Source organism: Rhineura floridana, chromosome 18, assembly GCF_030035675.1.
Source record: "Rhineura floridana isolate rRhiFlo1 chromosome 18, rRhiFlo1.hap2, whole genome shotgun sequence".
Lineage (NCBI taxonomy): Eukaryota > Metazoa > Chordata > Lepidosauria > Squamata > Rhineuridae > Rhineura > Rhineura floridana.
In genome coordinates, this window is record NC_084497.1 from 9,304,084 (window position 1) to 9,330,675 (window position 26,592).

Consider the following 26,592-nt stretch of genomic DNA (forward strand, 5'->3'; position numbering starts at 1 on the left):
GTGGAGCAGAGAGCAAGTTCCTCCTCTTTCCTCCCCCGATTTTAATAGGTATATTTTGCTTTCCTCCCTCGCTGGGAGAGACAGAGAGAAAAATAGGTGTGGCGTCCTAGATCTGGGCATGCACAGGGGCAGCCTAGAAGGCCAACTTCTCCTTGCAGTCTTTTGCAGGTTGGTGTAAGCAGGACGGTTGCCAACGTTTTCACTGGGCCCCTTCGTGAGTTTCAACCCGGGAACGGGAGGGGAGGATGGTGGCGATTCCTGCAAATTAAACTACTGTTATATATAATATGCCACAAGAACAGGTCCAGTGTGTGTGTGTACGTGTGTTTCTGGTAATCTGGCAACCCCTTTGATTTGAAAGCTGAGTCTGCACAAAGGAGCCGTTTCTAAATTTTGCAATCCTGGGTGTGCGTTCCTGGGAGCTAACCCCATTAAACACTGGTGGGTGCCTACTTCTGAATGAATGTTTGCACATAGGAAGCTGCCATGAGGCGCTAGTCCTCATGGTTCTGTATGAAGGCCTGGTAACTCTACACTGACTGGCAGGGGCTCTGCAAAGTTTCAAGCAGAGGACTCTTCTAGTCCTAGCTGGAAATGCCATTGGAGACTGAATCTGGGAACTTTTCCATGCAAAGCTCTGTCACTGAGCTAGGGCCCTGTCCCCAGACAGAATCACACCACAGTCCTTTTCCTAGACAAAGAGATTGTCTGTCTGCACCATCATTTAGGCCCAGTCAGGATGGAGCCCCCCCCCACCTTCCTAAGGGTCTTTCCTCATTTTAATTGATCAAGTTGCAGCACCTAAGGAATTAAGTCTCTGCCCCAAGGGGACTACAGTTTAGTAAGGGCAGGGATTTAAAAGGGGAGGGAGAGAGTACATTTTTTTTAAAATTAAACGGGATTCATGTACGGCATAATCAGCTATAACCTCTAAGAGGTTTACATAGAGTACAATGAGGCGTATTCAGCATTAACCATACTCAGAGTAGACCCGTTGAAATTAAAGAGCCAGTGTGGTGTAGTGGTTAGAGTGCCAGACTGGGACCTGGGAGACCAGGGTTCAAAATATCCGCTCAACCATGAAGCTCACTGGGTGATCTTGGGGGCCACTCACTGTATCTCTCAGCCTAGCCTAGCTTACCTCGCAGGGTTGTTGTGAGGATACAACCGGGGAGGGAGGAGAACCATGTTTGTATGCCGCCTTGAGCTCCTCAAAAGAAAGGCGGGATATAAATATAATAAATGTAAGGGCATGGCCAACTGAGGCTCTGTGTCCACACCATATATTTAATGCACATGGCTTCCCTCAAGGAATCCTGGGAACGGTAGTTTACTCTTCACAGAGCTGTTAACAAACTGCAATTCCCAGGATTCTTTGGGGGGAAGTAATGTGCTTTAAATGCATGGTATTATGCAGCCACAGATCCATTTATTTCAATGGGTTTACTCTGCATCTTGGATACACCCCCACATCTTCTCCTTTTGTGGGAGTTTTAACTGGAGTCAAGTCGGACTGCAAGTGGACGGGCACATCCAGATGTTGCCAGACACCAGTTCCCATCGCCTGTGGCCAGGGCTGGAATCCAGCAACGTCTGGAAGGCCACAGATATCCCCCATCCCTCATCTCTTTTCTCTCAGGCGGGCATGTCTCTTCTAAATAGAGGCATTCTTCTCTTTGCATGCAGGAGGGAATGCTTCTTTTTTAGACCAGGGATAGGGGATATTTGCACCGATCCCCATGTCGCTGGACTGCTGGAAATTGGAATCCAACAACACTGAGAGCCAGGGGTGGTGTAGTGGCCTGGGGCCTGGGAGACTCGGGTTGGTCAGGGCCAGTCACTGTCTTTCAGCCTAACCTACCTCAAAGGGTTGTTGTGAGGACCAAATCAGGAGGGGAAAGCTGTGTTTTGTATGAGCTCCTTGGGGGGAAAGGTGGGATATAAATGTGATAGTTACTGTTAACCGCCCGGAGAGCTTCGGCTATGGGGCGGAAATAATTAATGATAATAATATAATAATCTGAGGTGTCAGGTGGAATAAGGTCCACTATCATGCCCCTTCGAGGCCGGTGGTCTTGTTACCTGATTTTTTTTCTTTCATTCCATCTTGGTTCTCCCTGTGCAGTGGTTGCTCTGGAATAAGACACCATCACACACCTGTCTGATTTCTGCCTGCGTCTTCACTTGTGCGGCCAGGTTGCCGACTCTCTGGTGCCAGGATGGCAGACGCTTCCTTGATTTGCTCTGGGACAGTGAGCAGGTGAGTGTGTTTTGCTGTCCTTGGGGGAGGCAAGTTAAAGAGCCTTGCCGAGCACCCAGCTCCCAGCAGCCCGCGTGGGCAATGGTCGGGGTAACGGTGGGGCTTGGGGTATAGCTGCATTTGTGGGGCGAGCACAAAGGTTTCCCCATCTCTAACCTAAGATGCATGCGAGAGTTGGAAGGACGACTCTCTGCAGGAGAGGCATTCCCTCCTGAGAATGGATACATAGGAAGTGGTTAGGCCTCATCTTGAGTACTGCGTCCAGTTCTGGTCTCCGCACTTCAAGAAGGATGCAGACAAACTGGAACAGGTTCAGAGGAGGGCAACAAGGATGATCAGGGGACTGGAAAGAAAGCCCTACGAGGAGAGACTGAAAGAACTGGGCATGTTTAGCCCGGAGAAGAGAAGACTGAGGGGAGACATGATAGCACTGTTCAAGTACTTGGAAAGGTTTATTTATTTATTACATTTATATACCGTCCCATAGCCGAAGCTCTCTGGGCAGTTTACAGCAGTTAAAAACAATTAAGGTTGTCACATAGAGGAGGGCCAGCATTCCCGACAGGTGGCTGTCCAGCTGCCTCTTGAAGGCCTGCAGTGTTGCAGAGCCCACTACGTCTCTAGGAAATTGATTCCATTGTCATATGGCTCTAACAGTCAGGAAGTTCAGTCGAAATCTGACTTCCTGCAGCTTGAGCCCTTCATTTCCTAGGCTGCCCAGCAGCAGTGGATGTCCAATGATGTGCTCTGAAGGGTCTGGTGTCACTGGGTTGCCCAGAATCTGTTGTTCCAAATGATTCCTACCTCTGTGAATTTCACCAGGAGATATTTGGAACTAACAGCCTTTGCCTTCCCAGCAGCGTTGGAAGGTCTTGTTGCAAGCCGCTCAGAGCTTTGGCATATAAATTGTCCAGATAAGTAAATCTATGATAGTAGTCTTCAAATATCTGAAGGGCCGTCACTCAGAAGATGAAGCAGGCCCATTCTCTTGTCGCTCCAGAGGACTACAACCAAAATCTGCAGGGAAGCGGATTTTGTCTAAACATTAGGGACAGGTGGTGGGATCTTTTTTGCCTGGAGGTATTTAAGCAGAGGCAGGATGGCCTTCTGGCAGGGAGGCTATAATTGTTAAAACTTCCTGCATTGCAGATCCCTTGCTGGATAAGCTGGTTGGTCTAGATGACCTCCTGGATCCCTCCCACCTGTTGCAGATTTCAGTGCAACCCTGTTCATGGTGCTTTCTGTATTCCACAGAGTTAGCTCCGTGCTCAACCGAGAGGTGAAGCAGTTTGGGAAGAAATATATGTTTGATGGGAACGAGGAGACCTGCTGGAACTCGGACCAGGTGAGGCAGAAGATGCCAGCCAGAGTGCCTAGTTGTTGTTGTTGATGATGATGATATTATTAATATAATAATGATGATGATGATAAAACCAGAACATGCACAGGATTTCATGTTTATATCCTCACAACCCCCCCTGCAAGGCAGGCAAATATTCATATTGTCTCCATTTTGCAATTTTGACCATAGAAACCTTCTTTATACCACATCAGACCATTGGGGTCCATCTAGCTGAGTACTAATTTTCCTGAATTTCAGACCGGATTCTCTTTCTGGCTTCCCAGTTGATGCAGGGGATTGAAGCTGAGACCCTCTGCATGCAAAGCAGGTGTTCTTCCACTGACCCACAGAAGGGGTTTGTCCTGGGGGGGGTCAGAGCTGTCTTGGTCAAGTTAACGGCAGCGGTGAGATTTGCATCGGGACAGCCTAGTAATCAAACCTATTTGCAAACAGTACAGCCACACTGCTTCTTTCTCTCGTTTGCACTGGATTTTCAAAGCTCTAGGATTGCCAACCATTTTGTAGGGGGAGGCTGCTGTGCTTATAACAGCCAAACTGTGATGATGCCTCTTGCTTGTCTGGACGGAGAGAGGAGCCTGCATAGAAGCCTCTGATGCTTGTGTGGCCAGAGTGTGTTAAGAATCGCATCCTTCACCCCACCCACTCTTATCTCTGTGGCCCGTTACCTTCATGCAGCCCCCGGAAGTTTGTCCAAGAGGGAATGTGGTCCTTGGGTTGAAAAAACACTATCAGTGGTTCCCCGGGATGCTGGGCAAGAGTCTTTACCCAGCCCTGACTGGACCCTTTCTGCATGCAAAGGCATGTGTTCTGCCACCTTCCCTGAAAGGTAAAGTAAAATGCTAAAGATGCTAGTCCTCATGGTTCTGAATTAAAAGGCTGATTTTTAGGCAGGAATATAGGAAACTGCTTTATCCCAAGTCGGACGAAATCATCCCTCTAACCCAGTACTGCCTACTCTGTCTGGCAACAGCTTTCCAGGGTATCGAGCAGAGGGAAGCCTATTGGAGACTAAACCTGGGTATTGAACCCAGGATCATTTTTGTGCCAAGGAGGTGCTCTGCTGCTAGGCTGAGCCTAGTTATTTCACTTGCAAGCTTAACTCCTCTTGTTTCCCAGTGAGGGACCGCTTGCAATGTGCTTTACTTGGGCTGGAAACTGTAGCATTGGATTAAAAGTCCTTTAGTTTGAAAACTAAAGTTTCTCCATCATTTCCTGCTCCTGTTGGTTTTTTGTTGGTGTTAGGGCGCCACCCAGTGGTTGACGCTGGAATTTCCACAGACCGTCCAGGTTTCCCAGATCCTCATTCAGTTCCAAGGGGGATTTGCCAGCCGAAAGTGTACCGTGCAAGGTAAGGCGACCCACCGAGGCTGCGGGTTAGTTGGTAACAGTTGCTAGAGTCGCAAGAGTTCTGCATTGCAGAGCTGACTTGACCAGTGCGTTGGACTAGATGACCTCTAAAGTCTCTTCCAACTTTATTATTACGATCTTTGAGTCAGTCTTTGAATGGTTCTTCCTTCTCAGAACAGGCTGAATGGCCATTCCTTGCGCTCTCTTTCTCTTTCTCTGCAACTCCTTTTTTCCTTTTTGCTGTATGAGGCTGGCTTCGCGGAGATGCGCCACTGAACTCTCCTCTGCACATTTAAACTGGCAGCAGAACTTTCTCCTGCACTTTCCCTCTCGCCGTGCCTTTTCCCTCCACTCAGTCCAACTAGGTCTAGATATTTATAGAGAGTGCAATATTTGGGACAGGTTCTAGGGAGAGAGGGGTTAGGATGAGGCTGTCATTTACTGAGGGTGCAATATAAACAGGCAGCCATGAAAAAAATTATCGGTAGTAATTTGACAAGAGAAGAAAAGTCTTAAGAATTACCAGAGAGATTTCTGGTTTTATATACCTTTATTCAGATTTATTTATTAATTACAATATTTATAAGCCGCACTTTTCATCAAAACATATCAAGGGGGCATGACAAAAAAAAGTAATGGAATTAAAAACCAATAAAAACATCACTGAAAACAGTAATAAAAGCAGATCTTGGAAAAGTTACTTTTTTGAACTACAACTCCCATCAGCCCAATCCAGTGGCCATGCTGGCTGGGGCTGATGGGAGTTGTAGTTTAAAAAAGTAACTTTTCCAAGCTCTGAATAAAAGCATCCCTAAGTACCACACTGGTTGGAAAACAGAATTCCCATTAAAAGGCCTGTGTAAAATGTTCCGTATTCAGGAGACGCCTGAAAGAAAGAAGGGATGGTTCCTGCTGAACCTCCAGTGGCAGGGAGTTCCACAGGGCAGGGCCTGCCACACTAAAGGCTCAGTCCTTAGTGGAGGCCAACCGAACTTCAGGGTCCGTGTGAAGAACCACCAGAAGTGCCTCGTCAGAAGATCTCCATGATCTAGAGGGAACATAACTTATGCAGAACATTTTATTTTCATGATTTTAAATATTTGTAATAATTTTTCCCCTTTTTAAGGTGCATGCTATGATTTTTGCCAAGGAAATTCAGGATTCTACGTTTGTTCAAGGTTGTAGTTTATTTGTGTCCAAGTTAACATTCTGTCTTACTTCTATGTTGTCAAATCTTGTTTTGTAATGGTCGGACGACTGGAAACAAATGAATCTCTGATCTAACAGGAACAGAATCTAAGAAACTGCCTCATTCCGACTCAGACCATTGGTCCATCTAGCTCAGTATTGGCTACACTAACTGGCAGCAGCTCTCTAGGGCTTCAGGCAGGGAGTCTTGTCCCAGGCCTAACTGGAGATGTCGCTGATTGAATCTGGGACCTTCTGCATGCAATCAGGTGCTCCACCACTTAACTACAGCCCTTCACCTAAAGATAAAGTAAGGTTCTAGTCCTCATGGTCCTAAACAAAGGTCTGCTTTTAAATAGGAACCTTAAGAAGCTGCCTTATACTAAGTCAGGGCATTGGTCCATCTAGCTCAGTATTTTCTACACCGACTGGCCGCTGCTCTCCAGGATTTCAGAAACGGGACATTCCTACCTGGAGATGCTGCTAGGGATTGAACCTTCTGCATGCAAACCAGATGCTCTAATCACTGAACTATTTTTCTCTCTCTCCTTCTTCCCATTGCTGGGAATGTCTCAAGTTGGATTCCTTCATGGAGCAGGGGGTTGGACTGGATGACCTTATAGGCCCCTCCCAACTCTACGATTCTGTGATTCTCCCAAAGCTTTTGTCTGCCGCATCCTCAGAAACCTCCTGCCCCTTTCTCTCTCTTTTAAGTGTATTGAGATGTTCTTAATTGTTTTTTAAATGTTTTAAAGATATTTTAATTGTATTGTTTTTCTGCTCTGAAGTTTGGTGTCCTAACCCTTTGGGCGGAAGGGTGGAATAGACATGTAATCAATGATATTTAATATATTGTTATGAATCCTCTATATTCTGCCATGATGACCCCTAGCAATAAAGGGCTTAAAAATAATAATTAGTCACATTCATGGAGATGAGGTTTGTCACTGGCTGTTATCCATGATGGAACACCCAGCCTCAGAGGCAATCTACCTCTGAGTTCCAGATGGTGGGGAAAAAACAGCAGGCTGGTCTGATTAGGGAGGCTATTTTAATGACAGCTAATGATGGGTCCTCCTTTTTCATAGGTGGTTTAACTTTGATTATTGGGTGGAAACACATGCAAACTCTTCCTGGATGGATCTGTTTGGTCATGGTGTGAAATTAGATGCCGAACCAGACAGGGACTTTTGTCCAATCCAGTAAGATGGTTCTAAAGAGAGTTGAATGTAGCCCCCATCTTTAGGGGCAGTCTACCAGCCAGTGTGGCGTAGTGGTTAGAGTGTTGGCCTATGACCTAGGAGACCAGGGTTCAAATCCCCACACAGCCATGAAGCTCACTGGGTGACCTTGGGCCAGTCACTGCCTCTCAGCCTCAGAGGAAGGCAATGGTAAACCCCCTCTGAATACCACTTACCATGAAAACCCTCTTCATAGGGTCGCCATAAGTCGGGATCGACTTGAAGGCAGTCCATCCATCCATCCATCACCTGTGGTGGGGGGCAAATCACAGCGAAGGGCTTATTGGACTGGCTTCATGCGCTGCTTTTGGGCCACTCAGAGGCAAGCTGTCTTGCCACTATCTCAGGCTTTCCTAAGAACCTGAGCTTCCATTGCAGCAATTTGCACGGCTGAAGAGGCAAGCTGTTTTTAATAGGTAAGTGGCTAGCCTCTTCAGCTTTTGGAATCAACATCCAAAGAATTACTGTCATTGTGATGATCAGTGGGAGAACTGATGGCTCCCCATACCTCAATTTTTGAAGACTCTTTTCTCACCAAATCTTGTCCCACCTATGCCTCTCTCCTCTTCTCAAATTCTTCTTAGGCTGCAGGAAAGGAGAAGATCTTTCCCAGGTGGCTGAATTCTATCCCAAAGACACCAACTCTCTCCAAATATCCTTTTTTCCTCCCAGATCACTGGGCCGTGTAGCAAGGCTGAGGAAAGGGCCGTGGCTGCCCGGATCCTCCAACTCCCATCACCCCTGAACATTGGCCATAATGGGAGTTAGCAGTCCAACCACAGCTGGAGAGCCACAGATGTTTCCTCATCTCTGATCTAAGAAGAGGCATTCCCCTCTCGTAGGAGGGAGTGCATCTTCTAAATAGAGGCATTCCTTCTAGAGGCATGCTACCTTTAAGATCAGGGACGGAGAGTTATACGTGGCCCTCCAGATGTGATTGGACTCCAACTCCCATAATTCCTGCTGGGAATTGGAGTCCAGCCACAACTGGAGGGCCCCAGATGTTTTTCCACCTCTGGTCTACAGGCTTGTGGAAACTCTTTGCGTCGGCACAACTGAACTTGGAAAGTGAAATTGGAATCTGCAAGCAGGAAATGGATGCGATCAAATCCACGCATCCTTTTTTTCTTTTAACCATCTGTTCTGTCATCCCCTTTCATTTGTCTGGGAGGAGGGGCGCAGATGTTATTTTATGATGAAGTCAAATAAGTAGTAAGGTTTGATGCCAGCGGGGCTAATTAATGTGGCTTTTATTCAGATACCAGATTATAATTCAGCATTACATTAAGACTCTTCAAAGCAGATAATACTTTAGCAATCTCAGTTATGGGGGAAGGCCCCCTTCCCCATAGCATTGCAGGGAAAGAGCCTCCTATGGGTCAGTCCAGCAGCCCTCCCCAGGCCTTCACAGAGTCTGTACTATTGATGTGTGATGGTTGATGTCTACTGTCTCTGTGTATGTCTCCGTCTTGTGTTGTGACTTTATAGCCAGAGAGGTGACTGTCATAAACCCTCTACTTGTTGAATGAGTCTTCTCCTCTACTCTTTGAATGAATCTGTGCACTTTCAGGTCCCCCAAAGGGGCTACAAATAGGGCATTAAAGGGGTAGATTGATGCATTCCACATATTAACAGACAATGCAATGTCATACCATCTTAACAAAATTGGCAAGGGAGGAGTGCTTGCCAAGCACATTAAATCTGGAAAAGGTAGATCAAACAGGGATTTAGAGAGCCATCCCTCAGAGGAAAGGGTAAAACTTTTTTTAAAAAAACTTTCATACTCATTGGAACCCCTCCCTCGTCGAAGGGCTCCAGGGCAGTGTGTGTGGCCTTCTCCCATCCCCCTATTTTATTCTCACAGCAACCCTGCGAGGTAGGTTGGACTGAGAGACAGCGATCAGCCCAAGGTCACCTGCAAAGCATCATAACGGAGATGAGATTTGAACTTGTCTCTCCTTTGGCTGAATCGCAAAATGTTTTCTCCTTTTAGATTAAATGAGGAAAAGATACTTTTGATGACGTTCAGGGTAAGGGAGAGCGTTACCAAATTCTGCATGGTTCAGAGGAATGGGAAATATTCCTTCCTTGGTCACAAGCCCAGAATTTGTGAGGGCAAAGGCCACCTTAGCTTCTCTGGGTTATTTATTATTAAATTTATAGCCTGCCCTTCCCCCCCCCCCAAAAAGGAGCCCGGGGTGGCAAACAAATGACGAAACACTAAAAACATCATTTGGGGGGGGGAATCTTTAAAAACATATTTAAAACAATTGGGGGGGGGAATCTTTAAAAACATCTTTAAAACAATTCCAACACAGATGCAGACTGGGATAAGGTCTCTACTTAAAAGGCTTGTTGAAAGAGGAAAGTCTTCAGTAGGCACTGAAAAGATAACAGGAATGGTGCCTGTCTGATATTTAAGGGGAGGGAATTCCAAAGGGTCAGTGGCCACAACACGAAAGGTCCACTTCCTATGTTGTGCGGAACAGACCTCCTGATGAGATGGTATCTACAGGAGACCCTCACTTGTAGAGTGCAGTGATCATCTAGGTTATGCTGTTTTTCCGACAGTAACCTACCTTGCAGGATGGTTGTGAGGATAAGATGGAAGGGAGCCTGTGTCCTCCTCGCTGGTTTAAGCATTGGCATACAAAGTTGAAAACTGTAGAAACCGTGCAGCCAAAATCCCCTGGTGGTTTAGTTCAAGTCAATATTTAAAATTATGTCTTCTATTCCCCTTTTAACCACTGTCTCTGTTGCCTCTCCCCCCCGAAGCTTCTTGGGTTCTTGTCTTAAAAGCCATTGCCTGTTTTGCAATCCTCCCGCCCAAGACCTCTTTTCCAAGTCCTCCGACTACCCCACAAAGCAAGCTTAGCCTTGCCTCCAGGGTCTGCACAAGGTCTTAAACCCAGCCAAACGGATGCCTTCACCTTCCCTCTCAGAAAACCAAACTGCAGATATTCCAACAGCTTTTTGTTGTTGTAAAGGGCTGCCCTGGGTGTGTGTGTGTCATGTGATTTGATGGGCAATTTCCTCCAATATTGAGAATTCAGTATCTGTGCTGGGTTGTTTGTCCCCCTTCCCACCTCCCACCCCCGTTCCTTAACTGCTCTATCTACATGTTCACCCTCAAGGAAGCACTTTTGGACAAACTGAAGATCACCTTTGAAAACAGCACGGACTTCTTTGGGCGAGTTATCGTCTACCAGCTCGACGTTCATGGAGAGAAGCGTTGACCCCGGAGGACCTGAGATGATGATGGTGATCTCCATTTGCATGCTGTTCCCCCCACATAAACGGGTCCAAAGCGGCTCGCAAATGCAGATCCTACCGGTGCCTTGCATTCCTTTCCCCCCCAGAGCAGAATCATAGAATAGTAGAGTTGGAAGGGGCCTGTAAGGCCATCCAGTCCAACCCCCTGCTCAAGGCAGGAATCCAAATCAAAGCATTCCCGACAGATGGCTGTCCAGCTGCCTCTTGAAGGCCTCCAGTGTCGGACAGCCCACTACCTCTCTAGGTCATTGGTTCCTATCACCCCTTTGGTGACAGCTCAATCACATCCCATCATTTCAAAAGGTGCCTTTCCTTCCCAGTAGCTGGTGACTGGGACCGCCTGTCTCTCTTTTTGACCCAGGAAGGATGACCTTGTCTGTCTAGCTCTCCCTTTCTTTGGCGTTTGTTAGGCTGCATGCTCCTTGCGGGCGAGGACCTTGCTGTGCTGCCTGTGCAGCTCTGCCTATTGCCATACGCCCTAATAAAAAGAAATCCTAATATTACACGGAGAAGGAAACGAATGGCTACTAGCCACAATGGCCAACTTTTCCTTCCTCTGACGAGAGTTGCTGTTGCGCTCAGGGCCTGCTTGGGGGCCTTTCCCCATTGAGGCCTTTGCCTGGCCACTGTGAGCCCTTTGGCCTCATCCAGCAGCCAGGCTCCTCTGGCGTTCCTAACAGCTTGGGCTATAAGGTTGATGTGGAGGTAGCCCCACTATACGCAACGGGTGGGTGCATCAAAGTACGGCATCAAGGTGCTCTTGTTTTGGTCAAGTTCAGTCCTGGGAAGAGTGAACAGGAGGCATCTCGCAGGAACAGATGATGGTGCTTTATCTCAAGATTCCTGTTCTGCTCGGTCCCTGTATCAGGAACTATGGGCTCTCTGGCACGTTTTGTGGTGGGCACCTTCTCAGCTCTGCTACCTCTATTCAGCACTGGTTAGGCCTCATCTTGAATACTGCATCCAGTTCTGGACTCCGCACTTCAAGAAGGATGCAGACAAACTGGAACGGGTTCAGAGGAGGGCAACAGGAATGATCACGGGACTGGAAACAAAGCCCTGTGAGGAGAGACTGAAAGAACTGGGCCTGTTTAGCCTGGAGAAGAGAAGACTGACGGGAGATATGATAAGAACATAAGAAGACCCTGCTGGATTAGGCCAGTGGCCCATCTAGTCCAGCATCCTGTTCTCACAGTGGCCAACCAGGTGCCCCAAAGGGAAGCCGGAAGCAGGACCCAAGTGCAAGAACACTCTCCCCTCCTGAGGCTTCCGGCAACTGGTTTTCAGAAGCATGCTGCCTCTGACTAGGGTGGCAGAGCACAGCCATCATGGCTAGTAGCCATTGATAGCCCTGTCCTCCATGAATTTGTCTAATCTTCTTTTAAAGCCATCCAAGCTGGTGGCCATTACTGCGTCTTGTGGGAGCAAATTCCATAGTTTAACTATGCGCTGAGTAAAGAAGTACTTCCTTTTGTCTGTCCTGAATCTTCCAACATTCAGCTTCTTTGAATGTCCAAGAGTTCTAGTATTATGAGGGAGAAGAACTTTTCTCTATCCACTTTCTCAATGACATGCATAATTTTATACACTTCTATCATGTCTCCTCTGACCTGCCTTTTCTCTAAACTAAAAAGCCCCAAATGCTGCAACCTTTCCTCGTAAGGGAGTCGCTCCATCCCCTTGATCATTCTGGTTGCCCTCTTCTGAACCTTTTCCAACTCTATAATATCCTTTTTGAGATGAGGCGACCAGAACTGTACACAGTATTCCAAATGCGGCCGCACCATAGATTTATACAACGGCATTATGATATCGGCTGTTTTATTTTCAATACCTTTCCTAATTATCGCTAGCATGGAATTTGCCTTTTTCACAGCTGCCACACACTGGGTCAACATTTTCATCGTGCTGTCCACTACAACCCCGAGGTCTCTCTCCTGGTCGGTCACCGCCAGTTCAGACCCCATGAGCGTATATGTGAAATTCAGATTTTTTGCTCCAGTATGCATAATTTTACACTTGTTTATATTGAATTGCATTTGCCATTTTTCTGCCCATTCACTCAGTTTGGAGAGGTCTTTTTGGAGCTCTTCGCAATCCCTTTTTGTTTTAACAACTCTGAACAATTTAGTGTCGTCAGCAAACTTGGCCACTTCACTGCTCACTCCTAATTCTAGGTCATTAATGAACAAGTTGAAAGTACAGGTCCCAATACCGATCCTTGAGGGACTCCACTTTCTACAGCCCTCCATTGGGAGAACTGTCCGTTTATTCCTACTCTCTGCTTTCTGCTTCTTAACCAATTCCTTATGCACAAGAGGACCTCTCCTCTTATTTCATGACTGCTAAGCTTCCTCAGAAGTCTTTGGTGAGGTACCTTGTCAAACGCTTTTTGAAAGTCTAAGTACACTATGTCCACTGGATCACCTCTATCTATATGCTTGTTGACACTCTCAAAGAATTCTAATAGGTTACTGAGACAGGACTTTCCCTTGCAGAAGCCATGCTGGCTCTGCTTCAGCAAGGCTTGTTCTTCTGTGTGCTTAGTTAATCTAGCTTTAATAATACTTTCTACCAGTTTTCCAGGGACAGAAGTTAAGCTAACTGGCCTGTAATTTCCGGGGTCCCCTCTGGATCCCTTTTTGAAGATTGGCGTTACATTTGCCACTTTCCAGTCCTCAGGCACGGAGGACCCGAGGGACAAGTTACATATTTTGGTTAGCAGATCAGCAATTTCACCTTTGAGTTCTTTGAAAACTCTCGGGTGGATGCCATCCGGGCCCAGTGATTTGTCAGTTTTTATATTGTCCATTAAGCCTAGAACTTCCTCTTTCGTTACCACTATTTGTCTCAGTTCCTCAGAATCCCTTCCTGCAAATGTTAGTTCAGGTTCAGGGATCTGCCCTATATCTTCCACTGTGAAGACAGATGCAAAGAATTCATTTAGCTTCTCTGCAATCTCCTTATCGTTCTTTAGTACACCTTTGACTCCCTTATCATCCAAGGGTCCTCCCTAGATGGTCTCCTGCTTTGAATGTATTTATAGAATTTTTTGTTGTTGGTTTTTATGTTCTTAGCAATGTGCTCCTCAAATTATTTTTTAGCATCCCTTATTGTCTTCTTGCATTTCTTTTGCCAGAGTTTGTGTTCTTTTTTATTTTCTTCATTCGGACAAGACTTCCATTTTCTGAAGGAAGACTTTTTGCCTCTAAGAGCTTCCTTGACTTTGCTCGTTAACCATGCTGGCATCTTCTTGGCCCTGGCGGTACCTTTTCTGATCTGCGGTATACACTCCAGTTGAGCTTCTAATATAGTGTTTTTAAACAACTTCCAAGCATTTTCGAGTGATGTGACCCTCTGGACTTTGTTTTTCAGCTTTCTTTTTACCAATCCCCTCATTTTTGTGAAGTTACCTCTTTTGAAGTCAAATGTGACCGTGTTGGATTTTCTTGGCAATTGGCCAGTTACATGTATGTTTAATTTAATAGCACTGTGGTCACTGCTCCCAATCGGTTCAACGACACTTACATCTCGCACCAGGTCCCAGTCCCCACTGAGGATTAAGTCCAGGATTGCCGTGCCTCTGGTCGGTTCCATGACCAACTGGTCTAGGGAATAGTCATTTAGAATATCTAGAAAATTTGCTTCTTTGTCATGACTGGAACACATATGCGGCCAGTCTATGTCTGGGTAGTTGAAGTCACCCATTACTACCACATTTCCTAGTTTGGATGCTTCCTCAATTTCATATCTCATCTCAAGGTCTCCCTGAGTATTTTGATCAGGGGGACGATAGATCGTTCCCAGTATTAAGTCCCTCCTGGGGCAGGGTATCACCACCCACAACGATCCTGTGGAGGAGTCTGCCTCTTTTGGGGTTTCGAGCTTGCTGGATTCAATGCCTTCTTTCACGTATAGAGCGACTCCGCCACCAATACGTCCTTCCCTGTCCTTCCGATATAGTTTATATCCAGGGATAACCGTATCCCACTGGTTTTCTCCATTCCACCAGGTCTTCGTTATGCTCACTATATCAATGCTTTCCTCTAAGACCAAGCACTCCAGTTCTCCCATCTTAGTTCGGAGGCTCCTAGCATTAGCGTACAGACACTTGTAAACAGTGTGTCTCTTCAAGTGTCTTTGGCACTTGTGGTTTGGCCTGTGGTAATTTTGCTCTTCTGAATTTATATCCTGTGCCCCTGCTCTCACAATGCCTACCCCTTTTAAAATTTCATCATTTCTTTGGTTTTTATCCCAGGGGGGAGGTTTTTTCCGAACCGGACCTTCCTCAGCTCCTAAGATAGCACTCTTCAAGTACATGAAAGGTTGTCACATAGAGGAGGGCCGGGATCTCTTCTCGATCATCCCAGAGTACAGGACATGGAATAATGGGCTCAAGTTGCAGGAAGCCAGATTTCGACTGGACATCAGGAAAAACTTCCTAACTGTTAGAGCCATACGACAATGGAACCAATGACCTAGAGAGGCAGTGGGCTCTCCGATACTGGAGGCCTTCAAGAGGCAGCTGGACAGCCATCTGTCGGGAATGCTTTGATTTGGATTCCTGCATTGAGCAGGGGGTTGGACTGGATGGCCTTATAGGTCCCTTCCAACTCTACTATTCTATGATTCTACCTGGAGGGCTGAGCCCGAGACCTTTTGCATGCAAAGCGGCTGCTCTGCCGCTGAGCTACAACAGCCCTTTCCACTAAAAAATAAAGTAAGATCCCAGTCCTCATGAATAGGGCTTATTTAAACAGGAGCACCGAAAGCTGCCTTATACCAAGACACATCATCATTCCATCGAGTATTGTCTACACAGGCCGGCAGCAGCTCTCCAGCATTTCAGACAGTGGACATCCGCCTGCCTTGCCTAGGAATTGCACAGAGGACCTCCTCCACGCAGGGCAGTTTGTCTTCCACTTAGCCGTGGCGCGTTTCCCACAGGCAACTGGTTGGCCACTATGAGCACAGGATGTTGGACTAGAAGGGCCACTGGCCAGATCCAGCAGGCTCTTTTGTCTATAGTACAGTCCTCCAAAGGCCTGGTTTATTGACGGCTGTATCTTGAAGCACTGTGGGACAGATTTTCCTCCACCGCCGAAGTTTGGCACCTTGATTGTGAACATGGTGACACACCCACAATATCGAGACGTGTATACATATACTAAATTGTAAGACTGGACCAAGAAAAGGAGAATATGGGTTCATTCAAACACAGCTTGGAAAACAAAGTCTACAGACCAGGAGCCTTTGCCTTTATTATTTTATTGTTTAAAAAGCGACTTATTTTTCATCATTTTTTTACAAAAGCTTTCACACCTGCTCGCTTGGAGGGATTCCCTGTTCGCCCCAGGTGAGCGACTACAACAAGCCGGCAAAGAAAAAGCCGTTTTGGTTTGCTTCCTAGAGACACCACAGTTTCTTTGGATATCGGATGTGCAGTTGGTTTTAAAAAATAAAATTACTGTGCATACAGACTTTTTTGCTCAAAACGGTAATGGAAACCGACAAATTTCTCTCTCCCGTCACGCATCCCAGCTCAGAGGGGTTTGCAAAGTGCGGTGGGAGAAAAATCTGGTGCTGTTTTGCTTCTGGTTTGGGGCGTGGATCGCTTCATGGGCCACCTGGATTTTTTTTGCCTCTGTCAGCGTCTCCTTTGGTTGCGGTACGTAGCTCACGGGGCTCCCAGGGGGGTTAGTGGTTATCCCCTCAATAGCAGGAAGCAGGATGTTCAGGGAGTCTTGCCATCATAAATGCCCCATCATCTCTGTTTAAGAAGCCCTGCTGAATGCCCGCTGGGTCTCACATATCCAGCCGCTCCCCCTCTTTGCATTTGTACGTGTTGCCCCCTCAACCGGTCAGTTCAAAAGGGTACGTCTTGATCCAATCTTCAAAGCAGAGAAAATTCGGGGTGCGGAAGAGATAATCCTTGCCCCCCCCCCTCAGTCTGATGAAATAATCTTTTCACTCTGGTTCCTTGCTCTGCAATAACTCGAGAATATGTTTCTCGATCACGTGTTGGACTAGGAAATCAAGAGAGCAAACACGAATTTTATTTATTAAAAAAATAATAATTCAGCTTCTATGCTATTGGCGGTGGTGGGGAAGGAGGGGTAATAAGCTAATTATTTGATCCCTAAAGCTAGTTTTACTTTTAAAACACACAGTAAGGAAGTTTTTCCTGATGTTCAGCTGAAATCTGGCTTCCTGTCACTTGATCCCATTTTTCAGTGTACACTTCTCGATCATCCCAGAGTGCAGGCCACAGCATAATGGGCTCAAGTTGCAGGAAGCCAGATTTTAACTGAACATCAGGGAAAATTTCCTAACTTTTAGACTGGTATGAGAGTGGAACCTCAGGAGGTGGTGGGCTCTCCAACCCTGGAGGCATTCAAGGGGCAGCTGGACAGCCACCTATCGGGGATGCTTTAATTTAGATTCCTGCATTGAGCAGGGGGTTGGACTGGCTGACCTTAGAGGCCCCTTCCAACTCTATGATTCTGTGAGTCATACTCAGAGTAGACCCACTGAAATTAATGGACATGACTAACTTAAGTCCGTTGATTTCACCAGGTCTGCTCTTAAGGAAAGCTTAGTTGGATTCAACCTCACACACACGCCAACATCTCATGACAGTTCTGAAAGAGGCACAAGTTCGGGCTTTGGGAGGAGAACCCAGAGTAAATGGGGCAGTGTCAGCCCTACCTCTGACTGGTACCAGACACCCCACAAGAGGATCGCCTTGAAAGTCCCTCGGGGGGGGGGGGACCCACAGAAAAACCCTTGGATCTGACAGTGGAGACAGTGGAACCATCTCTCTGTCCTCGAGACAGCCTGCACCAGAAGAGCTGTCATATGGCTTGTGAGTAAAGGGTTTCCTTGGGAGTAAGCAATCCTGGACATGCCTTCAGAACCAGCCGCTGGGATTAGCGTTCAGCCTAGGAAGCAAGAGCGTATAAGGCCTCCCAGTTGCTGGAAATGCCACAAGCCTTTGGCAACTTGGCCCCCTAAGTCTAGATCTCCCCCTTGGCTGGGTTGTAGCTTGCCTGAACTCCCTGCAATATTGACCGTGGCCAGCTGCCTGACCTTGCCTCCGGGTCACGTTTTGAATCTGAACCTGCTTGACTCTGGCCTGTTTGGAGACTGCCGCACCTTCCACCCTGCTCTCGTCGGTGAGTGTTTTTGCTAAGAGGCTTATACCTCTGGGGACCGGAACCCAAGGCCCTGAGGGCACCCATAGGACCGTGACAAGGAGCCAGAGAGGGCAATCCTGGCTTGGCCCACAGCAGTGTCCTTCTGGAAAAATGGCTGCCCAGTAGCGCTTAGGCAAAGCTCAGCAGCCAGCGTGGAAGGAGGGAGAGGTCAAACTGCCTTCTTTCCATGCTCAGAGGTAGTCTAGCTCTGAATTGTCAGATGCCAGGAAGCAAAGGGGAGGGCTGTTGCCTGTTGATGGGCTTCTTGTTGCAGCACCTGGCTGACCACGGTTGGAGACTAGGCTACAGGGAAGTTTCATTTCATCCACTTTCCTTTTAGAGGAAGGTTTGCCCATGTGGGACCAGCGGGTGCCCACCTGCTGCTGAAATGAGGCTCGAATGAAGCGTTCTTCTATAGCTGGTAGCAGAGGTTGCGCTGTGTGCTCGCTTGCAGGGAATACGCATTTAAGTGCAGTCTGTTTACAGACACAGTTCAAAGTGCTGGTTATGACCTATAAAGTCCTATACGGCTTAGGTCCAGGCTATTTGTCAGACCGTATCTCCCTATATGAACCTGCCCGGGCTCTGAGATCTTCAGGAGAGACCCTTCTCATGATCCCAACACCTTCACAAGTGCGACTGGTGGGGACACGAGATAGGGCCTTGTCGGTGGCTACCCCTAGGCTCTGGAACTCCCTCCCTAGGGAGGCAAGAATGGCCTCCTCTGTGCAGTCCTTCCGCCGACAGCGAAAGACTTTTTTCGTCCGGCAGGCCTTTGGAACTGAAGGCTTTAGGGTAGTGACTGAAGAGGATGCTGTATGTTATTGTTTTACTTTTATGCTCCTAAACTGGGTTGCAGTATTTTAAGAGTATATATAATTGGTTTTAACATCTTAATAGTTTAATCGTGTTTTAATGCTGATTTTATATGTTTTATATTTTCATAGGTTCTTAATGATATGTACTTATTTTTTTCTGGAATCCGCCTTGAGTTCCAGTTTGGAAAAAGGGCTGGGTATAAATAAAGATGATGATGATGATGATGATGATGATGATAAAGTGTGCTCCTCATGGCAAAGTGTGCCTTCAGGCCCCAAAAAGTTGGCAGCCCGTTTTTAGGTCTGCCAGCAACTACTGCCCACAATGGAGCCTCCATGGTTAGAAGCAGTTTACCTCCAAACAGACAATTTAGTTAGATCTGCATTTTAAAACGAACCAACCGTTTCACACATTGCAAAAATTTGTACTTTTGGGGGGGGGCACCCCATATACAAAAATGCATATTTTAAAGAAAATTGCAATGTAAAATTACACACTTGTGTAGCTTTTGTAAGGAAAAGCCAACAGAAAATGGGACATAATGGACTTAGGATGATCAAACACATTTGGATCCAAATGTGATAACCAGGCAATGGGGGTAATTTAGCAGGAAGCAGAAATATCCCGCTTGTAGGATTTCAACAGAAGCGTCTGTCTGGCCCCTGCAGGAAAGCTGGATTTTAAGATGGTCCTAAGCCTAGCTGGGCTTTAAGGTCATCAGAATTTCTCTGCTGATCAGGCCAAAGGCTGCCCAGCGGCCCGTTCTCAGTGGCCAACTGGATACCCCAAAGGGAAGCCCCAAGCAAGATATTCTTAGGAATGCTGTGGTTCTTTAAACAGCCACTAAACACACACATGTCCACGCTAACCTTTCTTATGACCCAAAGCGACCGCAAGGTCCATTGGGGTGTACCCAGAATCCGCTTCGATTGTGAGATCAGCACCCCAGGCTGAAAAGGCAGAGAAGAGAAATCTTTTTAAGTTATTATTATTTATTAAATTTATATCCCACCCTTCCCCCTAGGAACAGCCCAGGGCAGCAAACTAACACTCTAAAAGATCTTAAAAACAGATTTAAAAACGTCTTTAAAAAAACATCTTAAAAAAGACCTTTAAAAGCATCTTAAAAAGCAAGTTGGCTGGAAAGCTCCAAGGGCCAATTACATTTTTTGTGGTAGATCCCCATCCAGCATCTCCTAACTCTCACCGAGCAATCAGGGACAGCTACCCATTGCTGGCATACTCTGAACATCTTGCTAGAGCCATCAGCAGGCCTCCTTTGTAGCATTTCGCCAGCTTCCTAATTTGCGCAGACTGTTGGTGAGAGCTGTGCTTAAGCCACCTATCACCAATCCTGGGTCTCATCCTTGTCACTCCAAATGCTGCATCACCTGTGTGTACCTCGGGGAGACAGCTACTTTTACAAGCACTAGGAGAGGCAGGACCTATGACATCAAACAGAACATCGCCTGCAGGTCCTGCAATATAATTTATGTCATCGAATGCAAAAGACCAGGATGTAGTACCCAATACGTAGGTAAAACCACAACTGAGCGATGCACACGCTTCAGAAACCACAAATCGGCAATCTTAAAAAAAGTGGAGCAACCAGTTACAAAACATTTCAACACTGAGGGTCACAGCCTGTTGGACTTTTCTATAACAGCGATAGAGATGCCAACAGATCCAGCAGCATTGACTAAAAGGGAGAACTTTTGGATATACTCTCTGGACACATTGCCACCACATTGCCTGAACCTGGAGGAGAGTCCCAGCATCCCTTTGCTTCTGCAAAGAAAGCCCCTCCGAGCAATCCATCCTCGGAACTCTATAACTGCCACCTTGGTAACAGCACTGGTATATTATCATAGAATAGTAGAGTTGGAAGGGGCCTATAAGGCCATCAAGTCCAACCCCCTGCTGATTAAGGCGGAAGTCAAAATGTTTTGCTAGTGAAATAAGAACCACACCTCGGCAAGTAGTAAGCAGGAGTCAGGTGACTCAAGCGGAACCAATAGGACATTACCCGGGCTTATAAAAGTGCAGAATCTGGCTCGCCTTCCCAGTCCAGATAGCTCAGGTACAGGCTGCCCACTTCTCCCTCTCCCACTGGTAGCCGCCTACCCAGCTTACCTAGCAAGGCCTCGATACACTTCACGTGGTTGCCCCGCACAGCATAAAGGAGCGGAGTCCCACCATTCTGCGGAGGAGAAGCATTAGTGGCAAGGAGACAAGAAGGGGGGGCCGGAGGGAGGACTGCCCCTCTTAAAAAAGGCTGTGCCACTCAGTCGCTTGGCTTTAAGGGCCATAGCTCAGTGGTTAGAGTACTTGCTAGGAAAGGTCTCCAGTCTGAAACCCTGGCGTTTTCAACATCTGCTGAAAGACTTTTTCTTTTAAGCTTTGAGAAGCCTACCCAAGAGACTTTTTTAAAAAAAAAAAATGGTTGATTTTTATCTATGTATGTATCTTTTTATTACATCTACTTGTTTTTATTGCTAATCTTTAATGAAGATTTTATACTATTTTCTGTAAACCTTTTGAGTTAATTTTTTTATTAAACATAGAATCGTAGAGTTGGAAGGGGTCTCTAAGGCCATCTAGTCCAACCCCCTGCTCAACACAGCAGTCCAACTTTAAGCATCCCCGACAGGTGCCTGTCCAGCTGCCTCTTGAAGGCCTCCAGGGTTGGAGAGCCCACCACTTCCCTAGCTTGTTGGTTTCATTGTCGTACCGCTCTAAGTTAGGAAGCTTTTCCTGATGTTCAGCTGAAATCTTACTAAATGGTATATAAATAGTTGCTAAATAAAAGGGTTGTATTCAATATGAATCCTACTCTGAATAGACCCATTGAAATTAACAAACATGACTACCTTGGGTGGTACTCAGTGTAGGCCCATTGAAGGTAACAGACATGACTAACTCAGGTTCATTAATTTCAATGGGTCTACTCTGCATAAGACTTAGTGGACTGCAACGCCTTTAAGCTCACTGGGATTGTATCCCAGCACGCCATTCTGCTCATGCAAAACCAAACTCCTTCCTCTCCCTTGCAACCCCACCCACTGTACCCCTGCGTTGGATACCAACCATTGATTTCAATTGGCCTACTCTGAGTAGAACTTGGTTTGGTATAACTAAAAAATAGATTATATTTTTTAAAATGAGGTTGTAATAATATTAACGAATATATATAAATAGATGAAATGATATTTTTTTAAAAAATTACAAAGGACCAAATAACAGTTGGTTTGGAACTATCAAACAATAATCATTCAGTGGTCTGTTGACTGTAACAAACCCTGAATTCTAAAAAATAAACAGCTAGATGCCAGGGATTGAACCTGCAAAGCAACCACTCTGGCAATGAGCAATGGCCTCTTTCCCCTAAGGTTGTGACACCCCCCCCCCCCCGCAAGAATATATCTCGTGAATTTTTAGATATATTTTATCTGTCATATTCTTTTTTGTTTTGCATATGATTTACTTTGTTTTCATTTTATGTACATTGTTTAGGGATTTATTGCTGAATTATGTTACTGAAAATGTGGATTATTGTTGTAGAATTTATATTGATTTTTGTTGAAATGTAAACCACTTTGATATTTTTTGAAATATAAAGTGGTATACAAATTAAATACATAAATACATCTCAGCCTTCCCTGTTCTAGCCAGCGCATCCTACCGCCTCCCCAAATAATTCAACAGTGCTGACTGTTCAATAGTGGCTGGTGCCCGTGGGGCGGAAGGCAGGACACCCAAACCATAGGTGGAGCCAGAGGCGACAACAGGCGGAGCCAACGCATTCTAGCTTTGCCCTCCTGGCTGAGTTTATTTATTTATTATTTATTGCATTTGTGTACCGCCCCATAGCCAAAGCTCTCTGGGCGGTTTACAGCCATTAAAAACAAATATACAAATTTTAAAACCCAAAACAAAATTGAAAAACACAATTTAAATTTGTTTAAAAACAATTTAAAAACACATCCTAAAATGCCTGGGAGAAGAGGAAAGTTCTGCAAAAGCAGCACAAAGGGCAGAGGAGAACGGAGCCGACAGCCTGGGCTGGTTGTTAAGGAGGTAGGTAAGTCAGGGCTGGCTGAAAGCAGACTCAGGTTGGCAGAGCGGAGTCCCACCTGCCCTACCGTCCAAGCCTCCACTGCGACACTTACCCAGTCATAAGTGTTGACGTCCACGGCCTTCTCCAGCAACAAGATGACAATGTCTGTGTAGCCGCCGGTGCTGGCAAGCGACAGGGCACTCTCCCGCTCCTTTGCGAGGATGTGGGGATCAGCACCCTGCAAAGAGGACACGGGGATTGCAATCCTAAAGGCAGATTCTACACGCACACCCCGCTGTCTCCCTACCTCCCTGCGGATCTTTCTTACCCATTCCAGCATACTGCGCACTGTCTCAATCTCCCCAAAAGCCGCAGCCCACATCAGTGGGGTGAAGCCTCGTTCGTCGGGCTTATTCAGCAGGTGCTCGCCTACAAAACATATATTTTTTTAGCACAAGGGTGTGGAAACGGCCAGATTCAGCCCACCCAGCCTGTTCACCTGACTCTCCAGGCCAGAGGAGCTGGAAACAGGCCTTAAAGGCAGCAATCCTTGTGCTTACTGGGAATCAATTTGGCCTGCTTCCGAGGACACCACTTTGGAACAGAGAAGGGCAGAAGGGTTTAAAATTCAAGCCTGAATTGCATCACGGTCTAATCTCAGCTCTGACTTTTATCCTTCAGGATACGGTACACACCGGATCCAGGATATCTTAAGGACCGCCTGATCCCTTATATCCCTGCCCGATCACTGAGAGCTTTGGGGGAGTCTTTGATGGGGACCCCCTGTGGTTGAGACTCACAGCGTTGTGGGCCCAAGCCTGTGGCACTCCCTCCCACCTGAGATACAACAGGCACCCTCATTGCTGAAATTCAGGTGTATGACAAAGACTTTCTTGTTCCAGCAGGCATTTTAAGGTGGCGTTCAGTTTTACGATGATTTTACTACTTCATTTTATGCACGACTTGTTTTTAAGCACGTCACGTAGAAATTTTAATTATTTGTTTATTATTAGATTTATATCCCGCCCTTCCTCCCAGTGGGAGCCCATTTAAGGTGACTGCTTATTATTTAAGCAATTTATTTATATGATTCTACGAGCAGTATATCAGTGCCTTAAGTAATAAGCAAACCCCGTGAGGTCGGTAAGCCTGAGGGGCGGCGACTGGCCCGAGGTCTGCTGGTGGGCCCGAGGAATCAGGAGGAGGTGGGTGAGGGATGGGTATCCACAACTCACATTTCCGTAGAGTCTCTTTCAACAGGGCAAGCTCACCCTGTGCAGCAAGCTGGTGAACAGACAGAGCTAGAATTCAGAAACAGAGAGAACATCATCAAGAAATGAAGTGAGGTATAAAATAAAACATTATAGCAAGGAGTTGCACGCAATCCAAACCACCAGTCAGTTTTTTAAAGTTATTACTCACTTATTTGTTTATAAAGTATGCAAATAAATGCAAGCCATTCTGTTCCGTAAGGAAAAAGAATGGCATGAAAGGCGTTACAAACCATCAGTTTACCCAAGTCATTTGGGAAGTCAGTTCTGGGGAACACACCTTATTTATTTAATATCCCGCCCTTCCTCCTAGAAGAAGCCCAGCATGGCAAACAAAACACTAAAAACACTCTAAAACATTTTAAAAACAAAAGACTTATTAAAACAAAGCATCTGTAAAAACTTCTTAAAAAGCAATTCCAGCACAGATGCAGACTGGGATAAAGTCTCTATTTAAAAGGCTTGTTGAAAGAGGAAGGTCTTCAGTAGGCACCAAAAAGGTAACACAGATGGCACCTGCCTAATATTTAAGGGGAGGGGATTCCAAAGGATAGGTGACACTACACTAAAGATTAGCTTCCTATATTGTGCACAATAGACCTCCTGATAAGATGGTCCCATCTGCAGAGTGCAATGATCGACTGGGTGTATAAGGTGTAGGACGATCTTAACAAAATCCTCAGCCTTGGCTGATCTTAACAAGCATGCAACAGATTTTTCCCTTCAAGGAGCTAGCTTTCTTGAACAACAGAAAAAACGGTCTAAACCATCAATTTAACAAGTTGCTTGGTAAGTCATTTCTGGAAAAAGCAGTACAACATAATCCTGAATCTTAACTGAACTTAACAACACGTCTCCTTCAAGGGGCTAGACCTCTTGAACTACAGAAACGGAGGAGAATTCAGGCCACCATTTCTTCCGTCTAAAGAAAAACACTCAAGACAGTTCTCCCCCTTCAGCCCCCCCCATTCTTTCCTCTGCAGCTCAACATGGGCAGCTACCAGAACAGGATGCTTTGTAGCCCTGGAATAACTCACTGTCCAGAGTGGCCGGCAAGGCAGACATTTCATTCCCTCGTTGCCGGTTTGTCAGGGCTGTGGAAAGCTTCAGGATCCCTCCATCTGTATTTTTTAAAGAAGGAATAACAGATGTTAAACCAGGAACCTTTGTAAAAACAACAACAGTGTTATCCAAACAAATCCTAAAAGCTCTAGGGGGGGAGCAATTTCCCTCCATGCTTTTCACAGAGCTATAATTGGATAGGATTACTCTGGAGGTTGGAGGGAGAAGAGGATTCAACAAATGAACATTGGTTCATCAGTGGAAATTCAGAACACGCTGTTTTTAACCAGGCCTCAGCCTACTATTAACTATTTCTGCAGGACTATGTCTCTGACCACTTCTTTCAAAGTGCAAGACAGAAATCTCTGCCCCAAAAGGCTTGCAATCAAAAATTCAAAATAAGGGGGTACAAGTGAAGGTAAACGAGGCAGGATAAACACAGAAAGAATTACGTGGTGCTTTGCAAAATGGGCACTTCTTCCACCTCCAGAGGCTTGCAGTCCACATCAGCACTTGGAAACATCTGTGGCCCTTCTAGATGTTAACCAACAGATGAAAGTGGATAGCATCCAAACCCAGGAAAAAGAAGAAAAAAGGGGGGAACCCCAAGATGACAGAAAAGTATTTTATATTTTACTCAAGAGCCCAACACTTTTCAGCCACTATATACAGGCCTTCAGTTTGTCCCTGCTGTTTTATCATATTTACAGCCCCTGATGAAGGCCTGAATACAGTGGCTGAAACACGTTGGGCTCTTGAATAAAATATATTTTTCTAGTGTCTTGGGGTTCCCCCCTTTTTTCTTCTTTCTTCCTTCTAGATGTTGCTGGACAAAGCAACTCCCATCGTCCCTGACCACTGGCCTTGATGGCTGCTTGGTCATTTCAGTTCAACAGTATCTGAGGGCCGCATGGTCCTCTTCCCTGGTTTATGGCTGATCGTGACCTGCAAATGAAGCCAGCATTTCCATTTTGAATTCTGTAATCAGGATGTAAAGAGAAATTATCCCAAATTATCCCATTTTTCTTCTTCGTTCAACGCTCCGGATTTAGTGACTTACCATTTGGGGCAGAACCGCCCTGATCTGCGTTCAGATCATCTTTGCCCTCCGTGTATGGGTATAACTGCAGGATTATTGAGGGACTGTCATCTTCCGGGTCGCTGGCGGACAACTCCGGGTCTCTCAAGGTGTCGCTTTGGGTCATTTCAGCGATGGGATCTCTCGGAGAACTCACAGAGCCTCCCAAAGCATAGGCAGGTCCTCAAAGCCCTGAAAACTTTTGGACAACAAAGTAAGAAGAACATAGGAAACCATTGGTCTATATAGCCCAGTACTGTCTGCACTGACTAGCAGAGGCAGGGTTTCAGGCAGGGAGCTATTCCCAGCCCTACCTGGAGATGCCGTTGGGGAATGAACCTGGGACTGCCTGCTTACAAAGCATGGTCTCTATCTTTAGGGGAAGGGTGGTAAAGTAAGGTTCTAGACCTCATGCTTCTGAGTAACAGCTGAATTAA

At 46.2% G+C, this 26,592-nt stretch overlaps 2 protein-coding genes across 5 annotated transcripts in view; one reads left to right on the top strand and one right to left on the bottom strand.

Moving 5' to 3' along the window:
• On the top strand, positions 1–22,242 carry NR2C2AP (nuclear receptor 2C2 associated protein). Its single transcript, XM_061602002.1, has 6 exons — positions 1–168; positions 2,126–2,260; positions 3,515–3,605; positions 4,866–4,971; positions 7,984–8,051; positions 10,519–22,242. The coding sequence occupies exons 2-6, from the start codon at positions 2,220–2,222 to the stop codon at positions 10,633–10,635; spliced, it is 423 nt and encodes a 140-aa protein (XP_061457986.1). The 5' UTR covers positions 1–168; positions 2,126–2,219; the 3' UTR covers positions 10,636–22,242.
• Positions 15,925–26,592, bottom strand: part of RFXANK (regulatory factor X associated ankyrin containing protein) — a 12,476-nt gene continuing 1,808 nt past the window's right edge. For 2 of the 4 annotated variants that reach the window (XM_061601999.1, XM_061601998.1), the window contains exons 2-9: positions 26,138–26,347; positions 25,053–25,136; positions 23,980–24,045; positions 23,073–23,173; positions 22,857–22,982; positions 20,821–20,887; positions 19,557–19,637; positions 15,925–16,698 (exon numbers count right to left, since the gene is read on the bottom strand). In XM_061601999.1, the coding sequence (XP_061457983.1) occupies positions 16,640–16,698; positions 19,557–19,637; positions 20,821–20,887; positions 22,857–22,982; positions 23,073–23,173; positions 23,980–24,045; positions 25,053–25,136; positions 26,138–26,282 (729 nt within the window). In that variant the 5' untranslated portion in view covers positions 26,283–26,347 and the 3' untranslated portion in view covers positions 15,925–16,639. Of the gene's footprint in view, positions 16,699–19,556; positions 19,638–20,820; positions 20,888–22,856; positions 22,983–23,072; positions 23,174–23,979; positions 24,046–25,052; positions 25,137–26,137; positions 26,355–26,592 lie in introns of all 4 variants that reach the window. The other 2 variants (XM_061601997.1, XM_061601996.1) reach the window with 1 other exon arrangement.